The sequence below is a fragment of the Danio rerio genome, chromosome 19 (assembly GCF_052040795.2).
Source record: "Danio rerio strain M-AB ecotype USA chromosome 19, GRCz13ab, whole genome shotgun sequence".
NCBI classification, from domain to species: Eukaryota; Metazoa; Chordata; class Actinopteri; order Cypriniformes; family Danionidae; genus Danio; species Danio rerio.
In genome coordinates this window covers 26,986,820-27,014,415 of record NC_141039.2, presented here as the reverse complement: position 1 = coordinate 27,014,415, position 27,596 = coordinate 26,986,820, and the positions used below count along the sequence as shown (strand labels likewise).

The following is a 27,596-nucleotide window of genomic DNA, read 5'->3' as shown; positions in this document are numbered from 1 at the left end:
CACAGCAAGAAGTTTGCTAGTTCGAGCCTCGGCTGTGTCTGTTGACTTTTCTGTGTGGAGTTTGCATGTTCTCCCTGTGCTGGTGTGGGTTTCCTCCAGGTGCTCCGGTTTCCCCCACAAGTCCAAAAACATGTCCTTTAGGAGAATTGGGTAAGCTTAAATTGGCCTTAGCGCATGTGTGTGATTGAGTATGTATAGGTGTTTTCCTATGATGGGTTGCAGCTAGAAGGGCATCGGCTGCGTAAAACATATGCCGGATAAGTTGGCGGTTCATTCCAGTGTTGCGACTCCAGATTAATTCAGTTAAAAAGAAAATGAATGAACAAGATGTCTTAAACTGTTACCGTTTACTGTTGTGCTTAACAGTAGGGCAATACAATATTGAAAATTCAGGATTCAATAATGAATATTGAATAAATATTGAGATTTCAACATTTCAGTGAGCAGGTCGACGCACACACAGAGTGCAATGGTAAAGCACGCTACATGCCATTTGTGTGCATAAATTAAAACATTTCATATGCGAAATAAATGCTGAAAATTCTTTAGCCAAAAATGGTAATGTATTAACTATCTACCACTTAGGCTAATATGCAAAGATTGTTTATATTAGTTATTAGAAAAATAATAATGTCCATATTGGCCCTGGTTCATTAAATAATAATTAATAATATTACTAGTGGTGGGCCATTATCGGCATTAACGCAAGACTCTTATCATGCAATAGAAAAAAAAACAAAAAAAAAACAAATCGGCGTTAATCTATTCTCAAAGTTGGGTTGGGTGCTGGGTCTATTCTACGCAAGCTATGATGACTTACACCTTGATATTTTAACGTAGATGTATACCAGAGAGCCGTCTGATAAAAAAAGTGCCCAAATCAAATCAGCAGGATGCCCTTCTGGATCTTTCACTAACTTCAAAGACACTACTGACTATGTTTACATGGACATCTGTCATTTGTATTAATAGACAACAGTATAATTAAGGTGTTTACGTGAAGTGCTTTCATGTAAAGTTTCCTGTAATTTTGAGTGACTTTAACTGCAATTCGGCAGTTTCACTTTAACTCATGGAAGGGTGTGTGTGTGTGTGTGTGTGTGTGTGTGTGTGTGTGTGTGTGTGTGTGTGTATATATATATATATATATATATATATATATATATATATATATATATATATATATATATATATATATATATATATATATATATAGTTATTATTTAAAGTTATTGTTTAACCATGGTTTGTTCTGTAGATTATCAGAAAAAAAATTAGCTTAAATAAGTCTAATAATTTTGTCCCAAAAATGTTTTTTTAAAAAACGAATAACTGCTTTTATTCTAGCCGGAATAAAAGAAATAAGACTTTCTCCAGAAGAAAAAAATATTGTCAGACATACTGTGAAAATTTCCCTGCTCTGTTAAAAATTATTTGGAGAATATTTAAAAAAGAAAAATATATATAAAAAAGGGCCAATAATTCTGACATCAACTGTATATATAATTTGTTTTTATTTACAATGTTTTCCACTTGTTCTACCTCTATGGTATATGGTAATGTCCACAGTTCTTCTTCAGGAACAGTGAAATATAGCAAATCTGTTACAACTAAAATGAAAATACCTTTAGGGATTTTGAAGTCAGAAATAAACGAAAAAGCAGGTAGGCCAGCCTCAAAGTGTTTAATGAACTTCACTTACACAAAACCATAAACAGTGTAGGTACAGATATTTGCATCTTTAGCCAGTTTCAGTTGGAATATGCCAGATGTTTCTCTACTTTACTAAAAAGCTCAAATGTAATTCCAGGTCTAGATCAAGCACTTCTTATTCTCTGGCAAAAAGCTGTTACATCCTTTGATTGTCTATGCATTAGTAATGAATCCCAAGATCTCCTGATGATACAGTCAAGTATCTTCAGTTAGGTGTAAATAATAGACACTATACAGGGACTACATCATTTCTTTCCTGAAAAATACAGGAAGCGAAGTTGGAAAAAAGCACCAGAAGTGAATGAAAACCAGCATATGATTGGCTGGGCTATCGAGAGGAAAAAAAAAAAGATTTAAGCAGAGACAAAATTCAGCGCACATCAAAAGTACCAAACTTAAAAATGAGGGCTAACGGCACAGGCCTACGAGTCAGTCAAAGCTAACACTTCACCAGAAAAACAAACACCACAAACATATGTCTGTCATTTTGCATATGTTTGTCATATTTCAGTAATTCCCTTTACGATAATACACTTACTGAATGGCGATTATAGTTAAAAGGCACAATATAAATATGTACAGGAAAAGAAACACAGACACACACATCTATGCAAACAAACGAAGAGTACACATTCTTAATTGTCAAAGCTGCTTGAGTAAAACTGCTTTTTCTTCAGGCTCAGTAATGTTCAGTCAAAATCTCACATAGGTGGGAATTTCACACCCGAAAACCAGCTCATAAAACCACCTTCAACCAAAACTGAAACCATCCTTTATCACTGACCAGAAATGTATTGCACACTTATCAGATTTTCTCCCAAACGCATACAAACAAAAGAAACGGGTCACAGCCTGGGGTCCTGCAGCTTCAAATAAAAGGGTAATTATGGATATAAGCAAGACGTATGTTATGAATTACCACTCATCTCAGGGTACAATAATGCAAGTTAGTTCATATGGCTCATGATTGCATTATTTAACATTTCTATTAGGGCAAAACATTCCCGGAGCCCACGTTTAGCTGAAAACAAAACCTTAATCTGAATTTTAATGAAATGACGCAACTGAATTTTTAATTGGCCCAGTTCAGACTCAAATAATTTCATTTTTGTATGTGGTTTTTACTTTTGAATCAAAAGGAAGAGTGTAGGAAGTTTTAGCTATTTTAGAGTCTTGAAATGCACGGTTGATTTTGGAGCTATACAGCGAAGGGGGAAAACAGCTTGTAAAAGGAGAAGAGGACAATGAACTTTCTATTTAACATCTTTTGTGTTTGTAATGAAACATCTTGAGTTTGTAATGAAAGTCATGTAAATTACCATTTTCATTTCTGGATAATTTATTCTTACGAGAAAAAAAAGGAATAAAATGTAGATAAGGTAATATGGCTTCCATTTGGTACTCAATAAATGTGCCTAATTTGGAGCAGAATTGATGACGTGCACAATAAAATAAAATGCATACAGCCTCCTGGAACAGAGCATTTCAGAAATGTCATATAAAGATAGAGATTAAATGAAACTGAATCTATGCTAAACCCTGCAGATACCATCTGAAAACAAATATTAAACAGGCCACGACTGTCATCCATCTAAAAAAGGATGGTTTACCCAAAAAAACAAAAAAAAACATGTATGATTAATTCACCTTCAGGCCATCCAAGATGTAGATGACTTTTTTTCTTTTAACAAAACTTTAAAGGCAAATATCACTAACATCAACAAATATAATTACTACCTATGATATTTAAGGACTTATTAAGCTCTGAGCAAGAATCTGAATATTACTTCTAACATTGCAGAGCCAATGGACTAGGTAATGTTGTAAATCATGTTCATTTTCTTGCACAGACCTCTCTATGTATCATCAGAAGCCACAGGGTTTTTTGGAATTCTTTGTAGTCATTATTTTAAGGATGGTTTTGGCTAGAAAAACTTCAATAATGCTCAACTGAACAAAATTTAAAAATGTGTAAACCTTGGATGGACTTCGAAAAAGTTGAATTACATTTTGGGGTGGACTGTCCTTTTAAGAACAGAAATAAGCATTGGTCTGAGCCTTCTAATGAATGCAACCTGCTATTTCAGATATAAGAACAAAAATCCTGACCTTTGGAATGAGTGCAAATCAAAATGACCCCAAATTTCTCTCTAGCCCATTAAAAAGAAAAAGAATGCTAAATAAAAAATGAAAAAGACAGAGCTTCAACAAACTGCCAAGTTTCTGTGCCAGTGCAGACCTTTGGTCATGAGTTGTTCCTTTGGTGAATCCAGTTACGTTGAAGATGGTACAGCTACATCCAATTTCCGAGAGAAAGATGCAGTGAGAATGGGAGACAGTGTTTTCCTTGTGTATGCTTGTGTGGCGTCCCAGTGCAAGGTTCAGCTTAAGGGGGAGGATAGCTGCCATTGGGGGAATAGAGGCCTTGTGAGATTCAGTCACAGATTTTCTTGAGTTCTTGTCTGTGACTGCTAGCGTCCAGAGATGACCTCAGCTTCTCCACGGCTGTGGTGGTTAAGGTGAATGGGGTTGCTGACGGATGCAACTGGAAAGATCCAGGTCTCACTTCCAGCTACATCTATAAAAAGTCCAGTTCCAGAGCTTGATGAAGAGAAATCAGGTCTCCATGAGAAGAGATTCGCCAAAATGGCATGTTGTGCTGGAGAATGATGGAACACATCGATTAGATCGCAATTTGAGAGAACAGGCCAACAAAAATGTGTTAAATGCAAAACAAGACAATAAGAAGTATTTGTTAAGCCCTGGATTACGCATATTCAACTGAGAGAGTCATTAACATCAAATGCCCAATTTTGTGTTTATTTTTAAAAAACACAAGCGAAGATATTATCAATCAAATCTGCCACTAACATCAATTTAAAACTGTAAAGCTTTTAACTAGATTTATTGTACATTTTTATTCACATACAAAACTGATCAACAAACTGTGTTTACAGTATTCAAATTACATTCCATCTTCATCATGAAAGCTCAGACTTACTTAATTCCTTCTTTATTCTGATTCTGTTGTGAGTGTCACTCCTGGTTTTTCTCAATTAAGTATGGCTTACCTTTTTATTTGCGAATAAAAGCTTAAATCAAATCAGTTCATTGTCTCTCCCAAGAAGACTGGCATTTGTTTTTAATTGATAATTTTACAAAAATGTTAAAGCTTCGGAAATCACTCTTCTTAAATAGAATCATTTTCATATAGGTTCCAAAGATTACCTTGTGGGTTGGAATGACATTTTCAAAAAGGTGCCAGAATGCCATCAAAATGAACTTTAGCCATTCCAACAAGTTCTCTTGCAACTTTATTTGGATTAATAAATGCCCTCTGTTGCCAGACAGCTGACAGAACCCATCAATCAATTTTTCTGTTTAATAGATGTCTAACAGACATCTAAACTTAGACAGCTTGGCTAAAACAAGGCTAAACTTCAGCTGTCAGTGAAAATGTAATAGACATTTAAGAATAGCTAAAAACAAGACTAGTTTATTTGATGACAAGTCTAGTTTTGGCATAATCTTAGACATCTATTAGATTTTCACTGACAGCCAGAATTTACTTTGTTTTAGCCGAGATGACTATTAGACGTCTATTAGGCATATTTTAAAAACAAAAAACGGAATTCCAAACTTTTCTTTTATTGCTATTTTTTTATTTTTATTTTTTTGTGTGTCTCCAGGTTGGGACATCTGGCTCACTGTTTTTTCTCACCAGAAGGGGCCCCACCTTGATTTAACAGAGGTGGAATTTACATTAATGTTTTAATTTCTTTATTTAATTTTAAAGCACAAGTGTCAAATTTAGTTTCTGTAGGGCTGCAGCTCTGCACAGTTTAGTTCCAACCAGGAAAAAGGAACAGTTCACCTAAAGTTGTGAAACAAGTTGTTTCTTTTTCTGTTAAACACAAAATAAGAAATATAGAAGAATGCTGGAAACTGTTAGATATTGACTTCCATTGTAAAAAAAAAAATAAATAAAATTGTAAAAGTATGGAAGATAACAGCTATCACTTGAACACTTTTAAATATCTTCTTTTGTAATGTTCTTCCGTTAATGTGTCACACATTAACGTTTAAAACAAATTTTGGGCAGGTAAATTTAATATTTTTAGGTGCATTATCGCTTTAGATTACTTTGTAGTTGTAGTCTTATTCCTCAATATTTCATCAAATTTGATAAGGGAAACAAAAAATATTACAGTTTGTCTGAATGGACAAACCAGTTTATCTGGATGAATCCAAAATTATGTATTTGAAAATCTTTCAATTCTTTTTTTCTCTCAAAAAAAATAAATAAATAAATAAAATAAATAAATAAATAAATAAATAAATAAATAAATAAATAAATAAATAAATATATATATATATATATATATATATATATATATATATATATATATATATATATATATATATATATATATATATATATATGAGACTTAAATAGTTTCATTCACACTTTTGAATTTGATATTTATACACATTAGATGGTATAAGGTTTCACAACAATAAAGACAATCATATTAAAGAGAATTTGGCACATTTCTCATTATTATTCTGCCTTGAATGTGTGAGTTATCTGCTATAAAAAAATCCCACTGTTACTTTATAAAACATAAATCTATGGTTTGCATCAAAAAAATGAAGCATTGCAGTAAGAAATGTTTATTTTGCACTATTATTTTATATGTTGGTCAATTTAATAAACAGAAAGAATGGACAAAGTCTCACTTCTGCACCTCTTTAAAAGTTTTGGTTTGGGTTTGGTCATTGTAAATGCTCGTTATGCTGTAATTTTCATCTCTCTTTGTTTGTGAAAAAAGCCGGTGAGTCAGCCAGCCCATATAAGCGGGGCAGAGCAGGATTCTCACGATGACCACCAGCGCAATACTGTTTTTATGCACTTTGTGTACAGTGTTAGATTTTACATTTAGCGGACATTTGTGCTGAACACGTGGTGAATGCAACGCATCTAGATTCAGGCCATTAAACAGCTGATCCGCTCAGAGTCTTTCAGCGCTCTTTCCAAAATCACTCGGTTGATCTTGGCTGGAGGATTAACATTTGATACATTATTGCTTTTATTGGCGACATTATTAATAACTCTAAGTGTGTTTGCAAACCTGTGTACTTTTCATGTACTGCTACTTCCTCAGACTTCAGCCACAAAAGCCCCGTCATCCCAATGAGGTGCCCCTGAAAAGCGTGAGCGAGCAGTGTCGCGTGTGCATGGAAATAATGTACTTGCACGAGCTTGCCTTAGTTAATAGCCTCAGTCATAGATAATCTAGTGTGCGTGGTTATTAGTCTCAGTGACAAACTAACGCACAGTTTAGTTGCAGCAGTTTTGTTCTGTGCAGAAACGCGGTGTTGAGGAGCCTTTACGATTAATTAACCGTGACGAATTAAAGAGCGGTTAACAGTGAAACCAGTTAATCGTTGCATTACTACTTGAGACCTGTACCTGAGAGGTGGTCAGCAGGTTTACCATGTTTTTAACAATGGGTTACAAAACTGTAATAAAGGGCATTGTTTCACTAAATGAAGAATATAAAATGTATGGTGTCAAAAAAAATAAATAAATAGATAAAAATAAAAAAATAAAAATCACAAGAATGAACTACTTTTTTCAAAGCATTAAAACAGAAACTAGTTCATTTAAAATGTAGTAATACTTTACGCAGGTAATATATTGCAATGAGATCATAAAAATAGTTCAGATGCCGATATTTTGACATTGTACCTGTTTTGCTGCAAACTCTTCATCACGGCCGTCGCCTATAACAACATAGGTTACTTTCTTCCCAAAGCGAGAGATGATGCGTTCAAAACAGCTCTCTTTTCCTGTTAATTAAAGGTTCAGTCATCATTACTCTGACAAACACCATCCATACAACTATACAATCACTTAGATATTGAAGTCTTTTCAGTTTGACACTTACAGTTCAGCAAAAATGAACAATACCATACTTTATTAACCCTCATGTTGTTCAAAACCATATGGAACAAAATGTGTTTTTAAAAAAATATCCAGACCACTTTCCTACATAATGAAAGTGTAGCACAAAATAATACTGCAAGTTTTCAACAGCAATATCTACTACTTCTTTTAGTTATCAAGTTAATCAACTGGAGGGGTTGTCAAATTTGACAGTTGAATGTTTTTAATGCTTTTTGTTATCATCAGAATTTTGAAGCTTAAAGCAACACTCCATATATTTTTAAAAAGAGGCTGAAGACAAGCATCAAGTGTTTATTGATTGTATCAGTCAAATGTCAGTCTATATGCAGCCTCTGAAAACAGCGTATTCTCATGTGCTGCATAATATCATTCCACTTGATAAAGCCAAAGCCACTGGCCTATAGATATAATTTTTCCGTATTCTTTGGTCTTATTACACAATGTAACTACAGATGACTAAGGAGATCCAGAAGGGATGTGATGGTGGGGAAAAAAATAGGTGGGAGAAAAAAAACTGAATGGGGGAACAAAAAAAATAATTAAAGTTTTTGCGTTCCCTCGCAAAGTTCCACAAACACTTACTGTTCACTTTAAATTTAAAAAAATGTAGGTAATTTGTATTTACATTCAAGAGTGAACCCAGAGAACACAGTTATATCAAATTATAATGTATTTAATTATACTAGATTTCCATTCAACTAAACTGTATTCAGTCTCTCAAATGTACAAATCTAATGTTCGTAAAACTCACACTGTACAACAAAATGAACAAATATCCTATATCTAGATGTATGCTAATATATATATATATATATATATATATATATATATATATATATATATATATATATATGTGTGTGTGTGTGTGTGTGTGTGTGTGTGTGTGTGTGTGTGTGTGTGTGTTTACAGAGCTTTCAACCACTGCAAGACATATCCATTATGCACATCACTAATGAAAGAAGTTGCTTTTATACTCTGGGTTCATGCTTGACTGTACATAAAAATATAAAGTGAACAGGAAGTGTTTGTGAAACAACAGTTTTGCAAGAGAAATAGAAAAAGAAAAATAGTTATTTTCCTCCGACCCAATTTTTTTTTTTCTTTACATTCTGCTTGTCTGAACTGTCTGGCTTTGGAATGACTGAATGCCATAATGTTTGCATATTGATTTTACCTATTTTAGTGGCGCTGTAGATGTTCTCGATGGGAAAAACGTCACCCAGGCCATATAGAAGCACTTTAGCTAAAGCAGGAACCAACTGAGTGGTGGTGACCAAAACATTCATACATCTGCCCCTGTGAACATACACCACATAATTAGCCTATTGATAGTGTTTTCACACCATTTAAGTTAAATCAAACACATTGCATATAACGTGCTGGTGCTGGACAACATGCCAAACAGGTTTCTTAAAGTTTGAAGCCACGGGTATCTGAAGATTCATCTTAAAATTTCAAGTAAAATCAGCAGAAACTTATATGAATGAGAGTTGATTAATTCACTAGAGTTTTAAAGGGGAAATCAAGGATTCAGTCAAGTTTACATTATTTTGCACATTCGATTCCACTTTTAAGGGCAGTGCCCTAGGTCTAAAATCTATTGTAAAACATGGCGTTTTCTTCTAAATGGTTACATTAATCAGGTTTGCCTAATATATTTTTATTAAAGAGGAATACAATGTACAAAATAGTGTAAACTTGCCTGAGCGCTTCATTTCACCTTTAAGAATAATAATACTTGATTATTCAGGAAGTATACATTAAATTAACCAAACGATCATAAAGCAACTTGGCAAGAAGTGTAACAACATACACTGGCAAAAAAATTAAACAAACTTTTGCTTTGACAGTGATAATGTTTCCATCACACATTATGTACACCCTGTAGCCCCAACGCCTAGAAATTACCTCGTTGTTAAATTTCCACATTCAAGAAATATATTTAATTTGTAAAACGACACAAGAAATTTTTGTTTTTTTGGGGGGGAAATAATTAGATTTTTTATTTTTATTTTTTTACAAATTTAAATGGATTGAACATAAAACAATTAGGTTAACTTAATAAATTTGTGTTGGGACAACATGAAGGAGTTGTGTGGAAGTTTCAGTTTAACATTTTTTTCCATAAAATATTCTGTTTTTTGTACTGCTTTCCTTTTTACCTATACATTTGAATATAATTTATTTGCAGGTTATTGTGGTTTAAATTTACTTTACGGGATAAATAATATTTATCTATTATTTTTACTAAAAAAAATTTCAGAATATACAGTAAATATTATGTCAAAAGCAAGATGGTAAATTAACATTAATTGAAAATGCTAATAATCTGTATTTGCTACAAAAAACTGTCGATCACTTGTACAGATTGTTGTTTTTAACGAATGCCATGTTCTAATTACAACACTGATATGACCATTTTAACGAGAATGTTTGATGCAGACCAATTTCTTTCAGCCTGAAAATCTTTGGAGTAAACATGTCTCAAAGAAATAGTTCACCAAAAATTTAAATTTCTCACGATTTACTCACCATCAAGTCATTTGAAACGCTTTAAGTTTCTATTTTATGCTAAACGAAAAAAATATGTTCTGAAAAAAAAAACAGAAAACTGGTAACCACTGACTTCCAAACTATTACTTATACTTTCCACTATGGAAGTGAGTGGTTACCAGTTTCCAGCTTTCTTTAGATATCTTATTTTAGGTTTTTTATATGTGAAAGACGAGTAAAAAAATGACAGAATTTGTAGTTTTGGTTGAACTTCCTCTTTAAATGCCAACAAGAACCCTTCAGCATGTCCTTTCAAAATTTGAGAACATGAGAAAGGCTGAGAAAAGCTAATGTACAGTATAGCAACTATGCTTTGATTGTGATCCAGGCTGCTAAATATTTTTGTTTAAGGCTAGAGTTCAAATCCTTTACCTTGTATCTGCAAAAAATAATTAATAAGTTTGCTTGTCAAAGCTTTAAGGAAAAAAAGGTTGGAAAGCACTGCTCCAAATACATGGTCTGAGAATAGAGACAGATCTCACCTTGACTGAATAAGCAATAGAGATTTGAGAGCGGTGCTCAGCCAGGCATCTGTGACTGTCTCGATCTCTGAACGCAGTCTGAGCAGCAGATCTCTCTTCATTGGACTCAACAGACCTACAAGAACAGCAGGAGATGGTGACTATTAAAGATAATATTGGACCTGATCTGTAAAACAAGTTAAATTGATGTAACCCTTAACAACAACAGGTTATAAATCACACCTCTGAAAAATAAAACATTAAATTATAAGATATAAGGAATCAAAACTAGATTAGAATAATTCTTAAATGTTGCAAAAATTTTAGAAAGTGGAGAAAAATGTTGTTGCATGTCTGACCATGATAATGAAATAAAATGTCAAAAGGTGAACAGGCTTTCTTATACACTCCGTTTAACTCAATATAATTCATTCTTGAATGATACTTTAGCAGGTGTAGACATTCTAGATTTACAGCCCTACTCTTAGCTTGTAGTGATGTATATTTTTTATTAAAAACCTAGTATAATGATGAGGAAAACAATATTATAATAATAAAAAGAATTAAATTACTTCAATTAATCATAAACAACTTAAAATAACAAAATTAAAGGAATTATATTTTATACAAATTACTTCATTCTTCAGATCTTCAATACTTCATCAAATATTTTACCGGTATGCTGTCCTAGAAACTTTTCTTATTGTCATCAATATTAAAAATATTCAAGACCCTTAATAATTTAGTTGAAACTAATACTTACTTTTATGATATTTTGATAAGCATATCACTATTTATTTTTAAAAAATGGTGTTTATTTCATCAAAATGTCAATTTTTATACATTTAATGTGTCCTCACTGACCTCAAGTATACATTTCTTAAATTTGTTTGAAAAATAATACACAAACAAAAAGGAAATAAACAATATCAAGCCATGTAACTGCGAAACCAAAGTGAACAAGAAATAAAACAGAGGACACAGTTTATACTACACTCTCACACTTCTACTGCCTCTGAGTGCAATCATTTTGTTGTTTTGCGTTTAAGCTAAAGCATTCTATAAAAGTTAACCAGTTATTCTACACGTACCTCTGTCAGACCCATCATGAAGCATACGAGGCTGTCATTAACTTCATTCTAGTATACTTGATTTGTGACCAACCAAATATGTAAAGTATGTTAGCAAGAGTAACAGAGAACTGCAATTTAACACAACAACAACAACAGTGACACCTAGTGGAAAAATGCACTGTGCTTCTAAACAGACATAAGATGAACTATCATGAAAATTAATTTCTGTCCAGAAACTCTGTGTAAAGTAAAAAAGTGAAGTAAAGTAAAGTAAGTAAAGTAAAAGTAAAGTAAAGTAAATAAAAGTAAAGTAAAGTAATTACCTCCTACGTTCCCTTTGTATCCATTGTAGATCTCTTTAAGTCTGCGATATCTGAAAGCCAGTTTCCGCATCCACTCCACTCCTCCCTGTACCGCTGCAGTTGAACCCGGACCACTACCTGCACTAGGTCCACTGAATCCATCGCTGGAGAAGTTGTAGTTGCTAAAAATGTCCAAAATGGCCAATATTAGATGTAAATCACAGAGAAAAAAAAAATAAAAATTACAAAAAGTAACTAATACACAGCCACAATCAAAAGTAAATATTTGAATAAAACAGACCTGTTTCTGCAAGTAGATATATATTTTTTACTTTTATTTATTTAGATAAGATCCTTGATGTTATTTTTGTTTATTATATTACATATATTTTTATTTCTCCCCGTGTTCGCATGGACTTCCTCAACAGTAAAAAGACATGCAGTATAGGTGAATTGAATAAGCTAAATTGGCTGTAGTGTATGTGTTTGAATGCAAGAGTGTATGGGTGTTTCCCAGTGTTAGATTTTGGCTGGAAGGGCATCCGCCATGTAAAATATTATGCTAGATAAGTTAAAAAAAGGTGAAAAAGAAAATAAATGAATAAATGAATATATTTTTATTTATTAATATAGGCCTAAAGACATAACATACAAACTATACATTTAAATAAATGTTTTGCTGTTTAATATTCAGTCACAAACACAAGTCCACATTACAATCTGTTTAGGTATATTCAGGCCTACTTTAGTGTTCTTTAGTTTATTATATTAAACTTAAACAGTAAAGCAAATTTAATTTTTATGACTGGATTCCGTATTTTAGCATCATGAAAATCAGAGCCCGACATTTGGTCCAGCAACACAACTATTTCAAAGCATTCAAAGCACAAATCAAATTTAAAATTTCTACATACGCATGTGGCTAAAGCTAGACAGAAATAATGTTATGGTCACTTAAAGAACTGTAATTATAAGTTTTGACCATGTTTACCTCAAATCCTGTCCATTGTCATCCGAGGCAACATCATCAACATGGACTTGATCGCATTCCTGTGTTGACACAAGACCTAAATGTTATTTACATGAACGTAACAGAGCACACGGACACATTTCTTATTCTCCACTCACCTCCAGATCATTGAAGAAGAGATGCGTGTCTGCAAGCTCAAAGATCAACTCCTCCATCTGAAGACCCAAATTGAGAACTGTTGCTGGGTCCTGAAAAGAAACAGAAATAGAAATTTGAGAAGAAAAAAGAAAAAAAAAAGTATCTGTTGCATGAACTTTTGTAAATCAGAATGAACTGAATGATGGCAGATCTGTTTACATGTACTCTAAACATTGTAATCTGGTTCAAACATTTGCTTAGCTGCGTTTTATATACAGTAGATTGTGATTAAACTTTTGCACATGCAATCTACAGTACATGTGACATCATATCACACTTGTAGAGAGCGAGACAGCATAGATGTGATACAAACAAAGCTAACTGTTATTTTTACCCTGTTGGCATACACATTCATAAATCAGCAATATTATTATTATTATTATTTTTTTTAGAAGGTTTACTAACATCTTTACAAACAAAGAAATACACAAGCAGCTTTACCACATCCTGTGTGGCTTTTTCACACTATTGCAATGCCTATTCTTCTGCCATTAACCTGCCATCTCTGGATGAAGATATGGAGTTAAAATTGATGGGAATGATCTGTTATGAAGGAGCTCTTAATATAGAACATGAATTTTGCACTGTGTAATATGTGATGTTATGTCCCGCAGACGATTCCTAATATGACTGAGAAGTTAATCAGATTTAAGTTTTTAGATTAGGGATGCTCAAAATAATCGATTAACCTTAAACCGAAAGGGTGCATTTGTGACCGATTAATGCTATCAGTTAAACGATTAAAACTATTATTTTATATATTTTTAGTTTGGCTGCATAAGGGGCCGATTGAATGCGCCTTTGCGTTAAGAGGGGCATCTTTTGCACGCAGCTCATCCCAGAGCAGCAGTTTGTGTTGTCAAGACAACTACAGAGAACTTTTAAAGAGCTTGGTTTCCGCTACATTTATTCTTCCATGGCAGGGAACAAAATGCATCCCGCCACGGCTACATACCCATTCAAAACATTCAGTTATTGTTGTTGTTGTTTTTAATAGCGGATTATAATCGCATCAAAACGTATTAAAAGGTAAGTGGATTATAACAGCGCAAACTTTTTTGTAACCGTATAGTGCTGTGCGCTATTGTTTAATCCTTTGGGGTTACGTGCTGACTGACTGACTGACTGACAGGTGCGCGATGCGTGAGGTCAGCAAACACGCAGAAGCTTTCAGTTAAGATGAACAAAGTTTCTATAGTTATACTTTATTTATAGTTAAAGTATGACTCTGCATATAATCACTCTATCATGCTGGAGTTTCTAGCCGTTTCGCTTTACTTCAGGACGCATTAATGCCGCTCTGAAGGTCTAATCGCTGTTTTAAGTTATCCAGAGCTGTATGAATGTACAAATCTTGAATATTATAATATTATTAAATATTACAATTTCATCAACATATACAGCAACACTTTTGCACAATCGATACCCAGCTGATTCAGTCGTTTCATAAGAGGACCGCGCTTCTTCTCTTCTTTTTTCCTTGTCAACATATAAAGGCAGATGCGCCTCGCGTTTTTGGAATGAAAAAAGCACGTTAGCTGTGGCCGGCCACTTGTTCAACTGCAAGACATAGTTAACTTGCGGGACGATAACTTATAACCCGTGCCTACAGACACATTTGCCAAAGAAGCAAAATGGAAGAAGAATATTGCTTGAAACAGACGTGTTGATGCCAAAAAAAGCGCTGATGTTGACCTGGATCTGCATCATAAACGCAACAAATAGGCTTTACCTTTTATTTTACAGCTTATAAAGCATGTATGCACATTAATGCAATATCATATTTAAACAACAAAACTGTTTACAAAAAGTCAACATATGCGCGCGTGTTGTTGTCTTTTCATCACGCAGCGCGCGCACTTGAGCCGCGATGGAGAGAAAGGAAATCACGTCAAGACATAATCTTTAAAATAATGATTTCTATTAAAAATGTAAAAAGGTTTTGTGATTATAATAATAACAGCGGGGCATTAAATAAATGCATATTTTCCGTGGAGCGAGTGGTTTGAAGAAGTCTGCTATTTTATTTGACAGAAGACAAAAATATGATTGGAAAAAAACAGCCTATGCCGGTTATTAAAAATAATCAGTCAGTGTTTTCGATTTGTAATATAAATTAATTATTTAAGTGGAAAATAATTTAGGGCAGTCCTATTTATTTTATTCATTTTATTTAGTTTATTCTGTTCTTCTGTGCTAAACACTGCAGGTGCTTGAAAATGCTCTGTTGTATTGTTCTATTATTAATATGCTAGCATATAAAAATAAATCAGTATTTTATGCAATATTTAATGTGTCGGACACAAAATAATTTGTCAATTTATTTTAATATAAAATTAATAGTAATCTGACCAGTTAACCGTTAATAACCGATTAATGAGCGGCGGTTGTCGGTTAGCAAAATTAACCGAAATGAGCATCCCTAGTTTAGATAGAACAGATCAGATAGAAAAGGAACAAACCAGCTTTTCCAATCTATTTCCAGATCTAGCTCATTCAGTTCAATTAATGTGTTTACATAAACATTTGATTATGACAAACAGAATATTTGGATGCATGTAAAACGCAGCCTGTATGTTTGTAATAGCAAACTACTGTACCTTTCCAAACTTCTGTGCAAATGAGCCAGTGAGAAGCGAGTGGAAAATGATGATGGTTTCATCCAGATCCCACAAGAAGACACGCTGAGAACAAAATATTTATGTTTATTTTAAGATTCACTATTACAGTACTCTTCATTTAGTACAGTGTTAAACAAGCTTATAAACAGATTAAACCTATACAGGTTACTTTAGTACCTCAAGGTCATTGTCTGTAGACTGGGAACCGTCAGATTTTTTGGCTTTGCCTTTAGCTTTGCCAGCAGGGGTTTTGCGGTTTTGCTCGTCTTGGTCTCGTGCTCCTGTGGGAAGGGCCATGCCAGCGGGCAGAGCCACACCGGTTGGGAGCGTCACACCTGGGGAAGCATCTGATGAAATGAGACAAAACATAAAATGAATAAAGAACCAGAAGAAAGAGGGGCATTCACAAATGACAATCATAGTGCAGTGCACAGGGGTGTTTGATAAACAAACAAAAAAAATAATTTCAATACTTTTATTTGATATTATTAAACAATATAATTACTATATAATTTTGACAAGCTGACAGTTATGACAACTATGATTAAATAATAATAACAGCTAATCTGAGCTTCAAGGAGCCATTTCAAAAATGACACCACACACATAACTTTCCTATAGCTAAAATCACATATCATTTATACCGCTTCATATAAGCACTGGAGTTTAGAATAAGTTAAAATAATTAATCTAAAGTTGAAGAGAAAATAAGTCACCTGTAGTGTTGGGCAGGTTTGCAGAGGCACTGCCTTCTGTCTTAATGGCAGGATATCCAGGTGCCACCACCCCTGCTCCATCTCTATCAGTGCTAGGCAGCCCAGCAGACATGTAACTGGGAGGAGGAACGTAGTACTGGGAAAACTGATTTTGACCAACAGAGTTGTAACTTGTAAACTCCTAAAAAATTGAAGGCAAACATGAGGCCAGTGTTAGAAACTATCACTGCAGGCTTTTTGCAAGTTAAAACCATTTTTAACAAAGTGTTTTTTGAACACCATAATAAAAGTTTAAGTAATCTTGTCCAATGAAACACAGATACTATCACATGCCTAGCCTGCACAGTGTTCCCACTCGAAACCAAATGTCAAATTTCCAGACTTTTACTGACTAAAAGGCTGACTTTCCATGCCCTATAACGAATAACAAAACAGGCAGCTGTTAATCAGTCCCTCAAGAATTTAGCAATTCTATGATCGCTGAATTTAATGCAAAATTTGACTTGGGAACGCTATAAAGAATTACTTTCATGCCATCTGCATTGTTTATATTAAATAACATTACATTTTCAACATTTATTTTATTGACGGCTTTGATGCTTTTCCAATGCTCCTGTTGAAGAGATTTGAATGAATTTATGTATGAAATCTTAAAGTAGGCTTTAAACTGTTTTTAGTGTTCTCTTTATATAAACTACAATCAATCACTCTTGAGGTCAAAAAAGTAATGAAGTGTAAATGTATGTATACATTCACACCATTACAACACACGAAATACAACCAAACATTTCATTGCTGAATAACAAATGTAAAAATAATAAAATTGGCAGTGAAAAAAAACCAGGCTATGACCATAGCAACAGGCAAAACAAATCTAAGAACGCGTTCAGATAAAAAAGCATGGTACAGGGAAAAACATTTTGATTAATGGAAAGTATTCCATTCCAGGGTTTAGTCCAGTGTGAAACCTCAGCAAATGAATGCCCAGGATTCATTTTTAATCTATCTAAACTTTGAGCAGTGTGAAATCTGAAGTAAGATATCCTAAGATTTAAATATCGCTTGATCATTCTACATCTCCAGGCAAGGTTTTACCTGCAAAGACAATTACAAGGCAGCCATCTCCATCACATTGTGTATAACCTGTGCCTTTTGACAAAAACCAGGCAGGCAGTCACTACTACTGACAGACGCCCAAGTGATGCTCAAGCCCTGGTCATGCATTTAATTACTTTTATATTAGCCTTTTTAAATCAGACCATGTTTAACTTGATTAGATTATAAGAATAATGCTCAATGCGTGTATTTCAAACAGCGAAATCTTAATTGCTGGGATACAAACACAACCATATATTACTGACTTTAAATTAAGGACCCACCTGATGTGTGCCAGCAGCTGTGGTCACTGCGGTTGATGGGGGGATGTTAGTGTACACACTGGATGTAGTAAAACAGGAACCTGAATGGGGAAAAATAATTATAGAGGATACCAAAGAACCAAAACATCGGCATTAAAATTCAGGATGATAATGAAATGTTATATGAGCGTTAATGGCAGTGGACAGCCTATACCAATCAGCGCTTCTGTATTGATAAGGCTGTAAGATTTGGAGAGTGTGTAGAGACACACACAGTGACAGATAGCAGTAGCAGGCTTGCCTTGGCTGGGGTAGGAGTAGTGGATCTGGTTGGGTTGGGTTGAGGTATAGGCTGAGCTGAAGCTGAGAAATCCCGTCTGACCAACAGAGGGCGCCTCGGGCAGCTCGGTCTTTAAGCCTGGCCACATGGCGCCTGAGGCCGTGCATGGATAGATGGCAAAGGGAGAGGGCAAAGAGTGGAGGAGAGAAGGGATGCAGAGACGAAAGGGCTGATTAGAGGGGCGGTTAGGAACAGGATGTAATGCAGATGTGAACTGATCTGACAGCTGGCGTACAGTGTGAATGCAGGGTGAGGGTTTAAGTGGAATGAGTTTGGGTGAAGTGTTTCTGATGAATTAAAGCACAGACGGCAACTGGGTGAAGCACAGACCAAATGGTGGCAGTCCGTATGTCTGGCCGGACTGAGGAAAGGCGCTGTACATTGATGACTGGCCCAGGGAGGGGAAAGCCACTTGACTGGCATATGCGGTGACAGCGGTGCTGAAGAATAATGGAGGAGAGTTACAACACTTAAGAGCAAAATGACAATTTCATCAGGTTGGCATTAACTAGGTTTATTACCTACGTAAAAGGGATTTGAAGTTGTTAATAATCATACTGTCAAGATGAATTCAACACTAATTTACTAGTAATAAACCATGCTCTTGTTTTTACTAATGATTCGTTTATGAAATAATAAAAACCAAATGTCTTAAATAAATTGTTCATTGACATGCATTTTTACCAGTTGCTTGAATTACTGGTTAAGTGTTACTACCTATCATCAGTGTCCAGTTACTTTCAAAAGGTGATTTAGTCTATATTGGCCGCAACTGTGGCCAATGATGTTTATATTTCTTTATCTATATTATTATACATCTATTAATAGTTATATCTGTGATCGTTTGAATGTTTGTAACTCAAATAACAACACTATGTGGTTAAAAATCTAAATACTGAAGCAGTTTCATAACCGTACTGAACTGTTCTCTACAGTTCAAATGCAGATTTGAATGTATAATGTGATCATATTTATCAAATGTTTGTGAATTAATTTTATTTGTGAATTGTTGTGATTGAGGAACAAGATTAGGTGGGTGTTTGAATAAATATTGTAATCTTTAGCGATTAGCTGTGCATATAGATATTATTTTTCTTTAGAATACAATTTATGTACATACTGGTTAGAACATACAAATAATTAAATACTTAACGATTATCCAGCTTTTTGCGAATGTGACCATTGATTTTTAAATTACGGCTTTTACTTATTTTACTTTTTACTTATAGTTTTAGGAATTTGTATTTAAAAGAACTGAAACAAATCATTCTCATTCTATTTATAATAATAATAATAATAATAATAATATTGCTCTACAAACAATCAATTGACATAGTAAAAACTATTAGGTTGTTTTGGTTTGTGCTCTACTTTTATCCGCCATGAAATTATCCCTCATTTTGTGTATTCAGATTATTTTCTCTTTATATTTCATACAGAACAGTGATATTTATTATACAGTACATCTGTAAAATTGCTGCAGAAAGTCTTGTTTTGAGTAAATTGTAAAATCTAATTAGATGCCTTTTAATATTTGATGGATTAACTGTAAATAAAATAATAATATAGGCAAAAAGTTGGATCAAACACTTGATCTGGTGCATTTTAAAGACATCATACCATTTAAAATAACTTTCAGTACTTACTTGCTTCCTTGGTACATCTGTGAGGTATATTCAGTTGATGTGGTTGTGGCGAGGTCTTTACACGTCACTGCTGTTGACAATAAGGAGGTTTTGGTACAACAGTATCATATTTTATGTCTCAGCATAACAGAGAAAGGGTCATTACCGTTGTGAGTATATGCATTTTCTGTGACGCAGCCCTGGGATCTTGATATCGTCTCTTGATTAGACTGGTCTGGAGCCCCAGGAACTTTCAAAGAAATTGAAGGGTACTGTTATACTAACAAGTTCCAAATAAAAAGGACAACAGACTGTTTAAAATCTTTCTGAAATAACTTTGAAATAACTGCAAATGAAACTGTGAACTTCATTCATAGTAACTAATTCATTTTACAAAGAAATTCTAAATGCAATAATAATAATAAATATAAATGTTAAAAAAATAATATAAAATATGTTTTAAATGGAGTTTTTACTTTGAACCATTTATATGAAAAATATATGAAGTGCATCAACAATACCTAATAAATAGTATTGTTTACAATAGAAATTAATAGTGAAAAAAGGTGTCAGAAGTCATTGTATTCTTACTGCCAAACATACACATGGTTCTTTTACAACACAATTCAAAAATGAAGTATCAATGCAGAAACCTGCTTACTAGAGTGCAAGTGTGTGACAGAGGATGGAGGGTAGGAGTTGACGTTTGACTGTGTTGAGGATTCATCCCGGTTTGGGGAGTCACTGCTGTCATTAGCAACGACGCTACTGCAAAACAAAGACTTTTACAACCTTGTCCTGTTGTTCTCTTGAATATATAACACAACACAACAATAATCAGTGATCACAATGGTGCCATGTTTCACCAGCACAACTGTATGCAAGTCATGGAATGAAGTTTGAAAATAAGGACGTACAAACGTCTTGCGTGTGAGTAGCTATTGGAGTGACTGGAGCACTTCTTAGGCCAAATATTTTCAGATATTTTGTAAAAGGCAATTAATGGCAAGACTAAAATTTGGCAGTTATCCAAAAGGAAGTCACTTTTACTCTAACAAGACACTCTTTGTACTTTACTTCTGCCCTATTATTGTTTAGTTTTTTTTTAACCTTGCTGAAGGGCAAGATATGAACAGAGCACTGATTGTTGCCATTAAGAATGACATCATCTCAATCTACAGCCCTACCAACAACTAGCAATAAAAGTGCATTCTAAAAAATATTTAAAAATGAACCCCACTCTCAAACAAAATTGCTTACCGTGAATCACCCTCCTGACTCACTTCTGGATCATGCCGAGCTTTTTTTGTCTATTCAATAAAAACAACAAAAACATTACATTTATTACACTACATAAAGCTAGATAGCTGCATTTGATCATGATTTTTCTATTGCAGCATCTTATGCATGACACTTTTAAAACCGTGAGTTAATTTGATTGATTTTTTTTTTTTTTTTGCAGATTTCATTTACCAATACTGATCAGTGAACTTAGTTTAAAGATCATGAAGGATCAAGCATGCTTGGTTGATATCCAAGAGCCAATTAGATTCATTCTGAAGTGCACATTTGAGCTTTTGCAAAATCAATGTCGTTTTTAGTTTATTACATAAACCAAACGTGTCTTTTTGCATAACTTAGATTAAGCTTAAATTGTTTGGACTGATGTCTATCCCTATTATTTAAAACTTAATAGTGCAAGCATAACAGATTATTAATGGAGGGACAGTAAAATCTCACATATTTCATTAAAATATATTTGTAATTCAAAAATGAACAAAACCATTTGCAATGGCAAGAGGATGACTAAATGATCCAATTCCATTTTAATCTAATACTACAACAAATAACATTTATAGCACAAATTTAAATCCTTATGTTGTATAAGTCACATATGCTATTACCAAGCACTTAATACAAACTGCATACTCTGAGCACATTTTAAATCACTTATAAGCATATTCATTTAGTTAAAACTTGTAAACATCACCTTTTAATTTTTCAAACTGCAAGACTACATACAAGTGAACCACAAAATAAGCTTTTAAAATACACCAAACACTTTTTTATTCATTGTTGAATAAGTAGAATATCAACTACATAATATATTAACTGTATTAAATAATAATATATAACTATATATGTTAGCTAAGCGTTTTTTGAGAGTCAGTTTACTCACAGGTAACTCGGGCACCTCCTGTGATTCGTCCATGCCGTTGAGAGAGGACGTCTTCACCGTCCGCTCAGGGAAATCTGTGCCGTCAGTCTCAGCAGTTGCCGCTGATTCTGCTTTGGCCAAAGCCCTAAATGAAAGACACAATTATAACACGTCGAGACATCTTTATATATGCAGACTGAGGTTGATCCTTGACATGTGCGTGATGACGATGCTGAGCATTATGGGAAAATCAGGGGGGAAAAGTGGGCCTTGCGGGTCCTAATACCACAGTCACCCTGGTGGCAGGTGAGCTCATGCCTGGCAGGTGATGCACGTGAGGCTCCTCCACAAAAGCACCAGATGTTTCCTCCATACCCTCCCACTTTCCAGCGCACATGACTGGATTATATGATCGTGTCTCCTTACATGTATACTAACCTACATTTGGTGAAAACTAGGAAGCTTGTATTCTTTCCTGATTAGATCAAAGGCATTAGGTGTTTCTCCGCAAGCTGTCACATCCACAGGGTGGGTGAGGATAAGATCTAACCTAATTTTATTCATCAAATGCCTTCTTTTAACTGCATTTATATAATTGGAAAATGAATAAAAGTGTGGAAGCAGGTCAAACGCTTGCTTACACTTGAGCCAAATTAGCAGACGCTTCATTACTGTGAAACTACAGTGTTTAATGAATCACGTGTAGCCCTGAACAACACTTATGCAATGTCCAGCTCAATGTCCCAGGAACGTGCTTTGGATAAAAAAAAAAAAAAACAGACTTCAGGTTTTCTAAAACTAATCTTTAAAAGGATACCTCAACTAAAAATTTAAATTCTTTTTATTCATCCCCATATGTCAGTGGGGGTCAAAACTGAAATTATTATTTTTTGCAAATACAACGAAAGATAGTGTACAAAACAATGGAAAATACAGAGAAATACAAAAAGATAAAAGTAGGGTCCTGTGATTCCTGCAGTGTTCCAGGAGTTAATAATGAATTTATTAGACATATTTAACATATATGACACAAATGTCTCAGATTTTGACAAGTTTGATCAAAACAAAGGCAGTAGTACTCTGAATTAGTAGGTTCTTTAAAGATGAAGTCTGAATGTTATGCATGTGTCTGTGAATGATTTGTTTAGAACAAAGAAATATAGGAGCAATTCCAGCATTATGGATGTGGCATTTGAGGTAAAAACTCAAAACTTATAAATCAGAGAAAGTATATGTTAATATTATATTGAAAAATCTGTTTATGAGCAATTCCAGCGTTAAAGATGTAACATTTGCAGTAAAAACTCAAAACATAAGCTCACATAGAAAGTATGTTAACATTTTATTGAAACATCTGATTATATATTCCAGAAAAACTGACCATGGAGTTATGGGAGCAAAAGAAATCTATCTTGTCTGCCGATTTTCTCTGCTCGTGCACAAAACTTCTTGCATGCTCCCTCAAATATACGCTGCCCAAGCGCAGTTCTTATTGTGCGCTCTCAAACAAACGCTGCTGAAAAGTGATTTAGTGCATTTTTGTAACAAGTATGTCTCCAACATTTATTAGATTTGCTAGGAATATTTATGAATGTCTCCAAAAGACCTACAGAGCGGTATTAATGCGTCCTGAAGTAAAGTGTAACGGCTATATGCCGTGTTTGCTGGCCTAACGCATCACGCACCTGTCAGTCAGTCAGTCAGTCAGCATGTAACCTTAAAAGTTCAAACAAATAACGCACAGCACTACTACGGTTACAGAAAAGTTTGTGCTGTTATAATCCATAATGATGCTCTAAATAGAGCGGAGTAACAACTTCTTCAGAAAAACCGCTGTAACTTATTTGTGCAAATTATTTTAACACGCAGACACATTTTTAAAAAATCCAATATGAGTTTTGGTTAAAACATGTCTTTGTTTTCCATGTTAATTTAAATAAATGTAAACAGCACATACAAGGCCTATGATTCCTTTACAAATATTATTGAGAAAAATCCATATTCTATTCTAAAACATAAAACCACTTACAAAAAGCTAACACGTATTCTAATCTCATATATAAATCATCACTTTAATGGTTTTGATTTGAATTGGTATTAAAAAATTAAAAATATATCATTTTAAGTAGTCTATTTAAGCAGTCTAGTAGCCAACTTTTACAACTTTAACACATTCAAACCACTGCAGAAATGTTCTAGCATAGGCCCAATACAGTTCACATACATTTCATATTAAATAGCTTATGCTATTATAAATTAAAACCATATGTCATCTATACCTTTCGTCATGAGCCACGGCTCTGACAGTAACAACATAAATTATTTCGAAGTAGACTAAGAGGGGAGCACAATTGTCAATATGAAGATCGCCAAGCTGAACAGTAGAAAAATACTTTAAAAGGAAATTAAAATAAGAGAGATGACTTTAATGTTCTTTTTTTATTATTTTAAACCATTCTGAGTTTAAATATTGCACTTTTGAAAGGAATAGGGCAGAGGGACTAACTGGGAATAGAACACAGCCAAGAACTATGCTTCTAAAGCTGCGGTCACACTAGAGTTTGTGTGAGCGAAAATATGTCGTATGGTGCTGCGAAAAGGGGCGGGATTAAACAATATTATTAGACAATAAAAAAAAGTGAGCGATTGCTCCATGTTTTAAATTTCTGTCCAGAGAGGTCATGTTTTGATCCTCGATTGGTCTCATGCAGTCATGTGATACGATTTTGCAGGTCATAGTTCACCAAGCTTGAACTTTGCACCGCAGCAACCTGCGAAACTTGACGCATGACCTTGCGTGTCCGATTTGACGATTTCGCATGAGTATGAATGGAAGTCTATGGGGAGACAAGTCCAGTGTTACCGCAGCTTAACTACAGCTCTAGAGGTGTTGTTGCACAGTTTGCGAATGTTCGTTGGAAAGATGGATTTGGGGGACATCAAATTACAAACGCAACTTGCAACCAAGGATGTTTTCTTTCACTACATGAAAGGTAACGTTCAACAACGTACATTTTTTATTTATGTTGCTATTATAGTGCAAATAAAACAGCTTTTAAATTATTTTCTTTATGTTTATTTTGCAGAGTGTAAAACACTATTAGTCAGTTTTGCACTGTATCAAAATTTTGTCAATGTTTGGCAAACCGGCAATACTTACTATTTGGCAAATTCTTTAATTTTGGATTTATACACCATAAATATCATTTGACAAATTTGCTTATGTTATTTTCTTTTAAGTTACTTTAAACTCTTAAGCTAAACGCACTGATTTAATTTGTAGAAAAACACATTTCAGATTAATAATAAACAAATGTAAACACGTTAAACATAACTAGACGACTTTAAGCTTGCCTCATGTGAACCCATATCAGATGAACTAGGTTGAACCCCAGATAATATGGGTTAGAGTCAGATCTTTGCTTTAACCTTGGAGCATGTTTGGTTTTTGTATAACAAAAAAAAAAAAAAAAAAAAAAAAAAAACAGAGTCAAGTGAAAGTGTGCACCATAGCTTTAAATATGACAGGTTAACTAAATCTCACTAGCTCTATACGCTTCTAAAACCCACCCTTTTCCCGAAGATCTACCTTCAGCAGATTTTAGTTGCAACCCATATCAAAAACACCTGCCTGTAAAGCAGTCCGGGTCCTAATTAGTTTAAATGTGATTTATCAGGGCTGGAGCTGAACTCTGCAGGAAGGTAGATCTCCAGGAAAAGGGTTGAGCACTCCTGCACTAAAACAACAACAAACACATTTGACTTGTTGGAAGTCATTAAACAAACATTAGAGCTTTCATACAAACACATTCATTTAAAGTCAAAGCTTTGTGATTATGTAAACTTTATGTATAGATTTATTACACCAAGATGGACATTTTGGCCAGTACTGATACTACTTAATTGTTAACACCTATGAACATTATAAATGTATTTACCTTCACTGTGTATCACTGTGTATCACTGTTTGTGTGTGGGTGGATGAATGTACTTAAATCTTTAGAACCCAAACAAATAATGTTCATAATATAAATAATATTTTTACATTAAGAGATCATGTGCATTTCGCAATTTACAATTATTTAAATACCCATTTAATTTAGTTTTAAAAACATCCACATCATATTAAAAAAATATAGGTCAGTGGAGCTCGACTGCAGGAGTTGCTGTATAAAACGTGCGAACAGAACACTAACGTTACCATCAAAACGAAACAGCAGCAGAGGCATCACAAAGGGAGACTGAACCTCAGATACTGGAGGACGGCTGAGCGGTGAAGGTGAGGACCTCACATCTGCTCTCAGACTCCCTTTTTTGTAGTATTTCATCACAAAGACAACGTTTTGCTTATATGACGCCAAAAAGTGCTGCCTAGATAGGATGGTCGGTATGGTTTGAGACACGACCAGTGTTTCTCTCCAAAACTGTGGGTGGTAAATAAGCAACGCGGTTTAATATAAGACACGCATTGAATGTAATCATATTTGTAAACAAACATAACGGCGTCGATATATATAATACGAAGTAGGAGAAAACTGTTTCCCAGTGGTTGTAGGGTAGGGTTAGCGTTTAGCACAGTTTGAGCAGTTAGCCAACGTGTGTTATTTAGCTCGCGGCTTGCTGACCTTAGCATTTCATACTAAACTGCTCATTAAAACGCTGAAATGCACAGGGTGCCGCAAGCGAATGGGAAAGAAAGTCTTACCATTTCACCAAGCACTACTTTCGAGGAAACTTTATGATCCCTTGAAGTGAAATTCCCTCGGTGGGGCGCCGTTTGTTGTTAGGGACAACTATTTGGCAGGAAGTCGCTAAAAGTTCGGAACGCGCATGTGCAGCGCAGAATCCGACCGGCGCTCGCCATTCGCCAATGCTTTGTTATTAACGTTACTGCATGGTTGACTGCTGCTGAGTACTCTGAGTGAAGCAACACAACTAATTATTTGTTCAAATTTACAGACAATCTATCTTAGAGATTGTTGTATGGCTTATCACTTTTTTTAAAATTAACGTTTATAACTAGTAGGTTTGTAGCTACCATTGCTATGAAGATATTAATATAAACGACAGTCAAGTGACTGAAAATACTGACCAATTAAAAACTGCAACTTCAAATTTTAAGTCATCTCATTAAGCTGAAGAAAATGTGGAGCCATATATTTTTAATATAACAAGATTATTTAAAACAATAGTAGATATGACTGTGTGTTATTCACATAGGTATATATTGTGGGATATATTGATACATAATAATTACAATGAGGTACAGCATTGTGTTTTTGACCAATCCATTACAAAGGATTCTTTAAAAAAACTAGGTCAAGAACAGAACCCTGAGGAATCCCAAAGAGGACAAGGACAAATAAACTCACCACAGCAACTGTTCTTTCTTGCACCACTTTACGCAAGGCCAGAATTCCTAGTTCTCACCCCACTGACCTAAGCGGTCAAGGAGATCACATGATCCACCATAGGGTCATAAGCCAGATCAAGATGTGCTAAAATAGCATTTCTTGTAATCTACGATCCTCAACAAA

At 34.3% G+C, this 27,596-nt stretch overlaps 1 protein-coding gene across 12 annotated transcripts; it reads right to left on the bottom strand.

Moving 5' to 3' along the window:
* Positions 1 to 1,665: 1,665 nt before the first annotated feature.
* eya3 (EYA transcriptional coactivator and phosphatase 3) lies at positions 1,666 to 26,850 on the bottom strand. Of its 12 annotated transcripts, none has more exons than XM_087294900.1 (19): positions 26,765 to 26,850; positions 22,081 to 22,204; positions 21,162 to 21,211; positions 20,563 to 20,669; positions 20,068 to 20,151; positions 19,923 to 19,992; positions 18,512 to 18,716; positions 18,238 to 18,369; positions 17,958 to 18,037; positions 16,579 to 16,759; positions 16,040 to 16,209; positions 15,842 to 15,925; positions 13,202 to 13,291; positions 13,065 to 13,123; positions 12,095 to 12,255; positions 10,720 to 10,834; positions 8,859 to 8,980; positions 7,466 to 7,566; positions 1,666 to 4,372 (listed from the first exon to the last, which is right to left on the bottom strand). In XM_087294900.1, the coding sequence occupies exons 8-19, from the start codon at positions 18,362 to 18,364 to the stop codon at positions 4,292 to 4,294; spliced, it is 1,371 nt and encodes a 456-aa protein (XP_087151026.1). In that variant the 5' UTR covers positions 18,365 to 18,369; positions 18,512 to 18,716; positions 19,923 to 19,992; positions 20,068 to 20,151; positions 20,563 to 20,669; positions 21,162 to 21,211; positions 22,081 to 22,204; positions 26,765 to 26,850; the 3' UTR covers positions 1,666 to 4,291.
* Positions 26,851 to 27,596: the final 746 nt, after the last annotated feature.

Coding starts and splice junctions, on each gene's coding strand:
- eya3 (XM_087294893.1), bottom strand. CDS start 22,113: ATGGACGAATCACAGGAGGTGCCCGAGTTACCT. Junction 7,567..8,858: donor CTACAGCGCCACTAAAATAG/GTAAAATCAATA, acceptor TTTAATTAACAG/GAAAAGAGAGCTGTTTTGAA. Junction 4,373..7,465: donor AAGAGTTTGCAGCAAAACAG/GTACAATGTCAA, acceptor ATCATTCTCCAG/CACAACATGCCATTTTGGCG.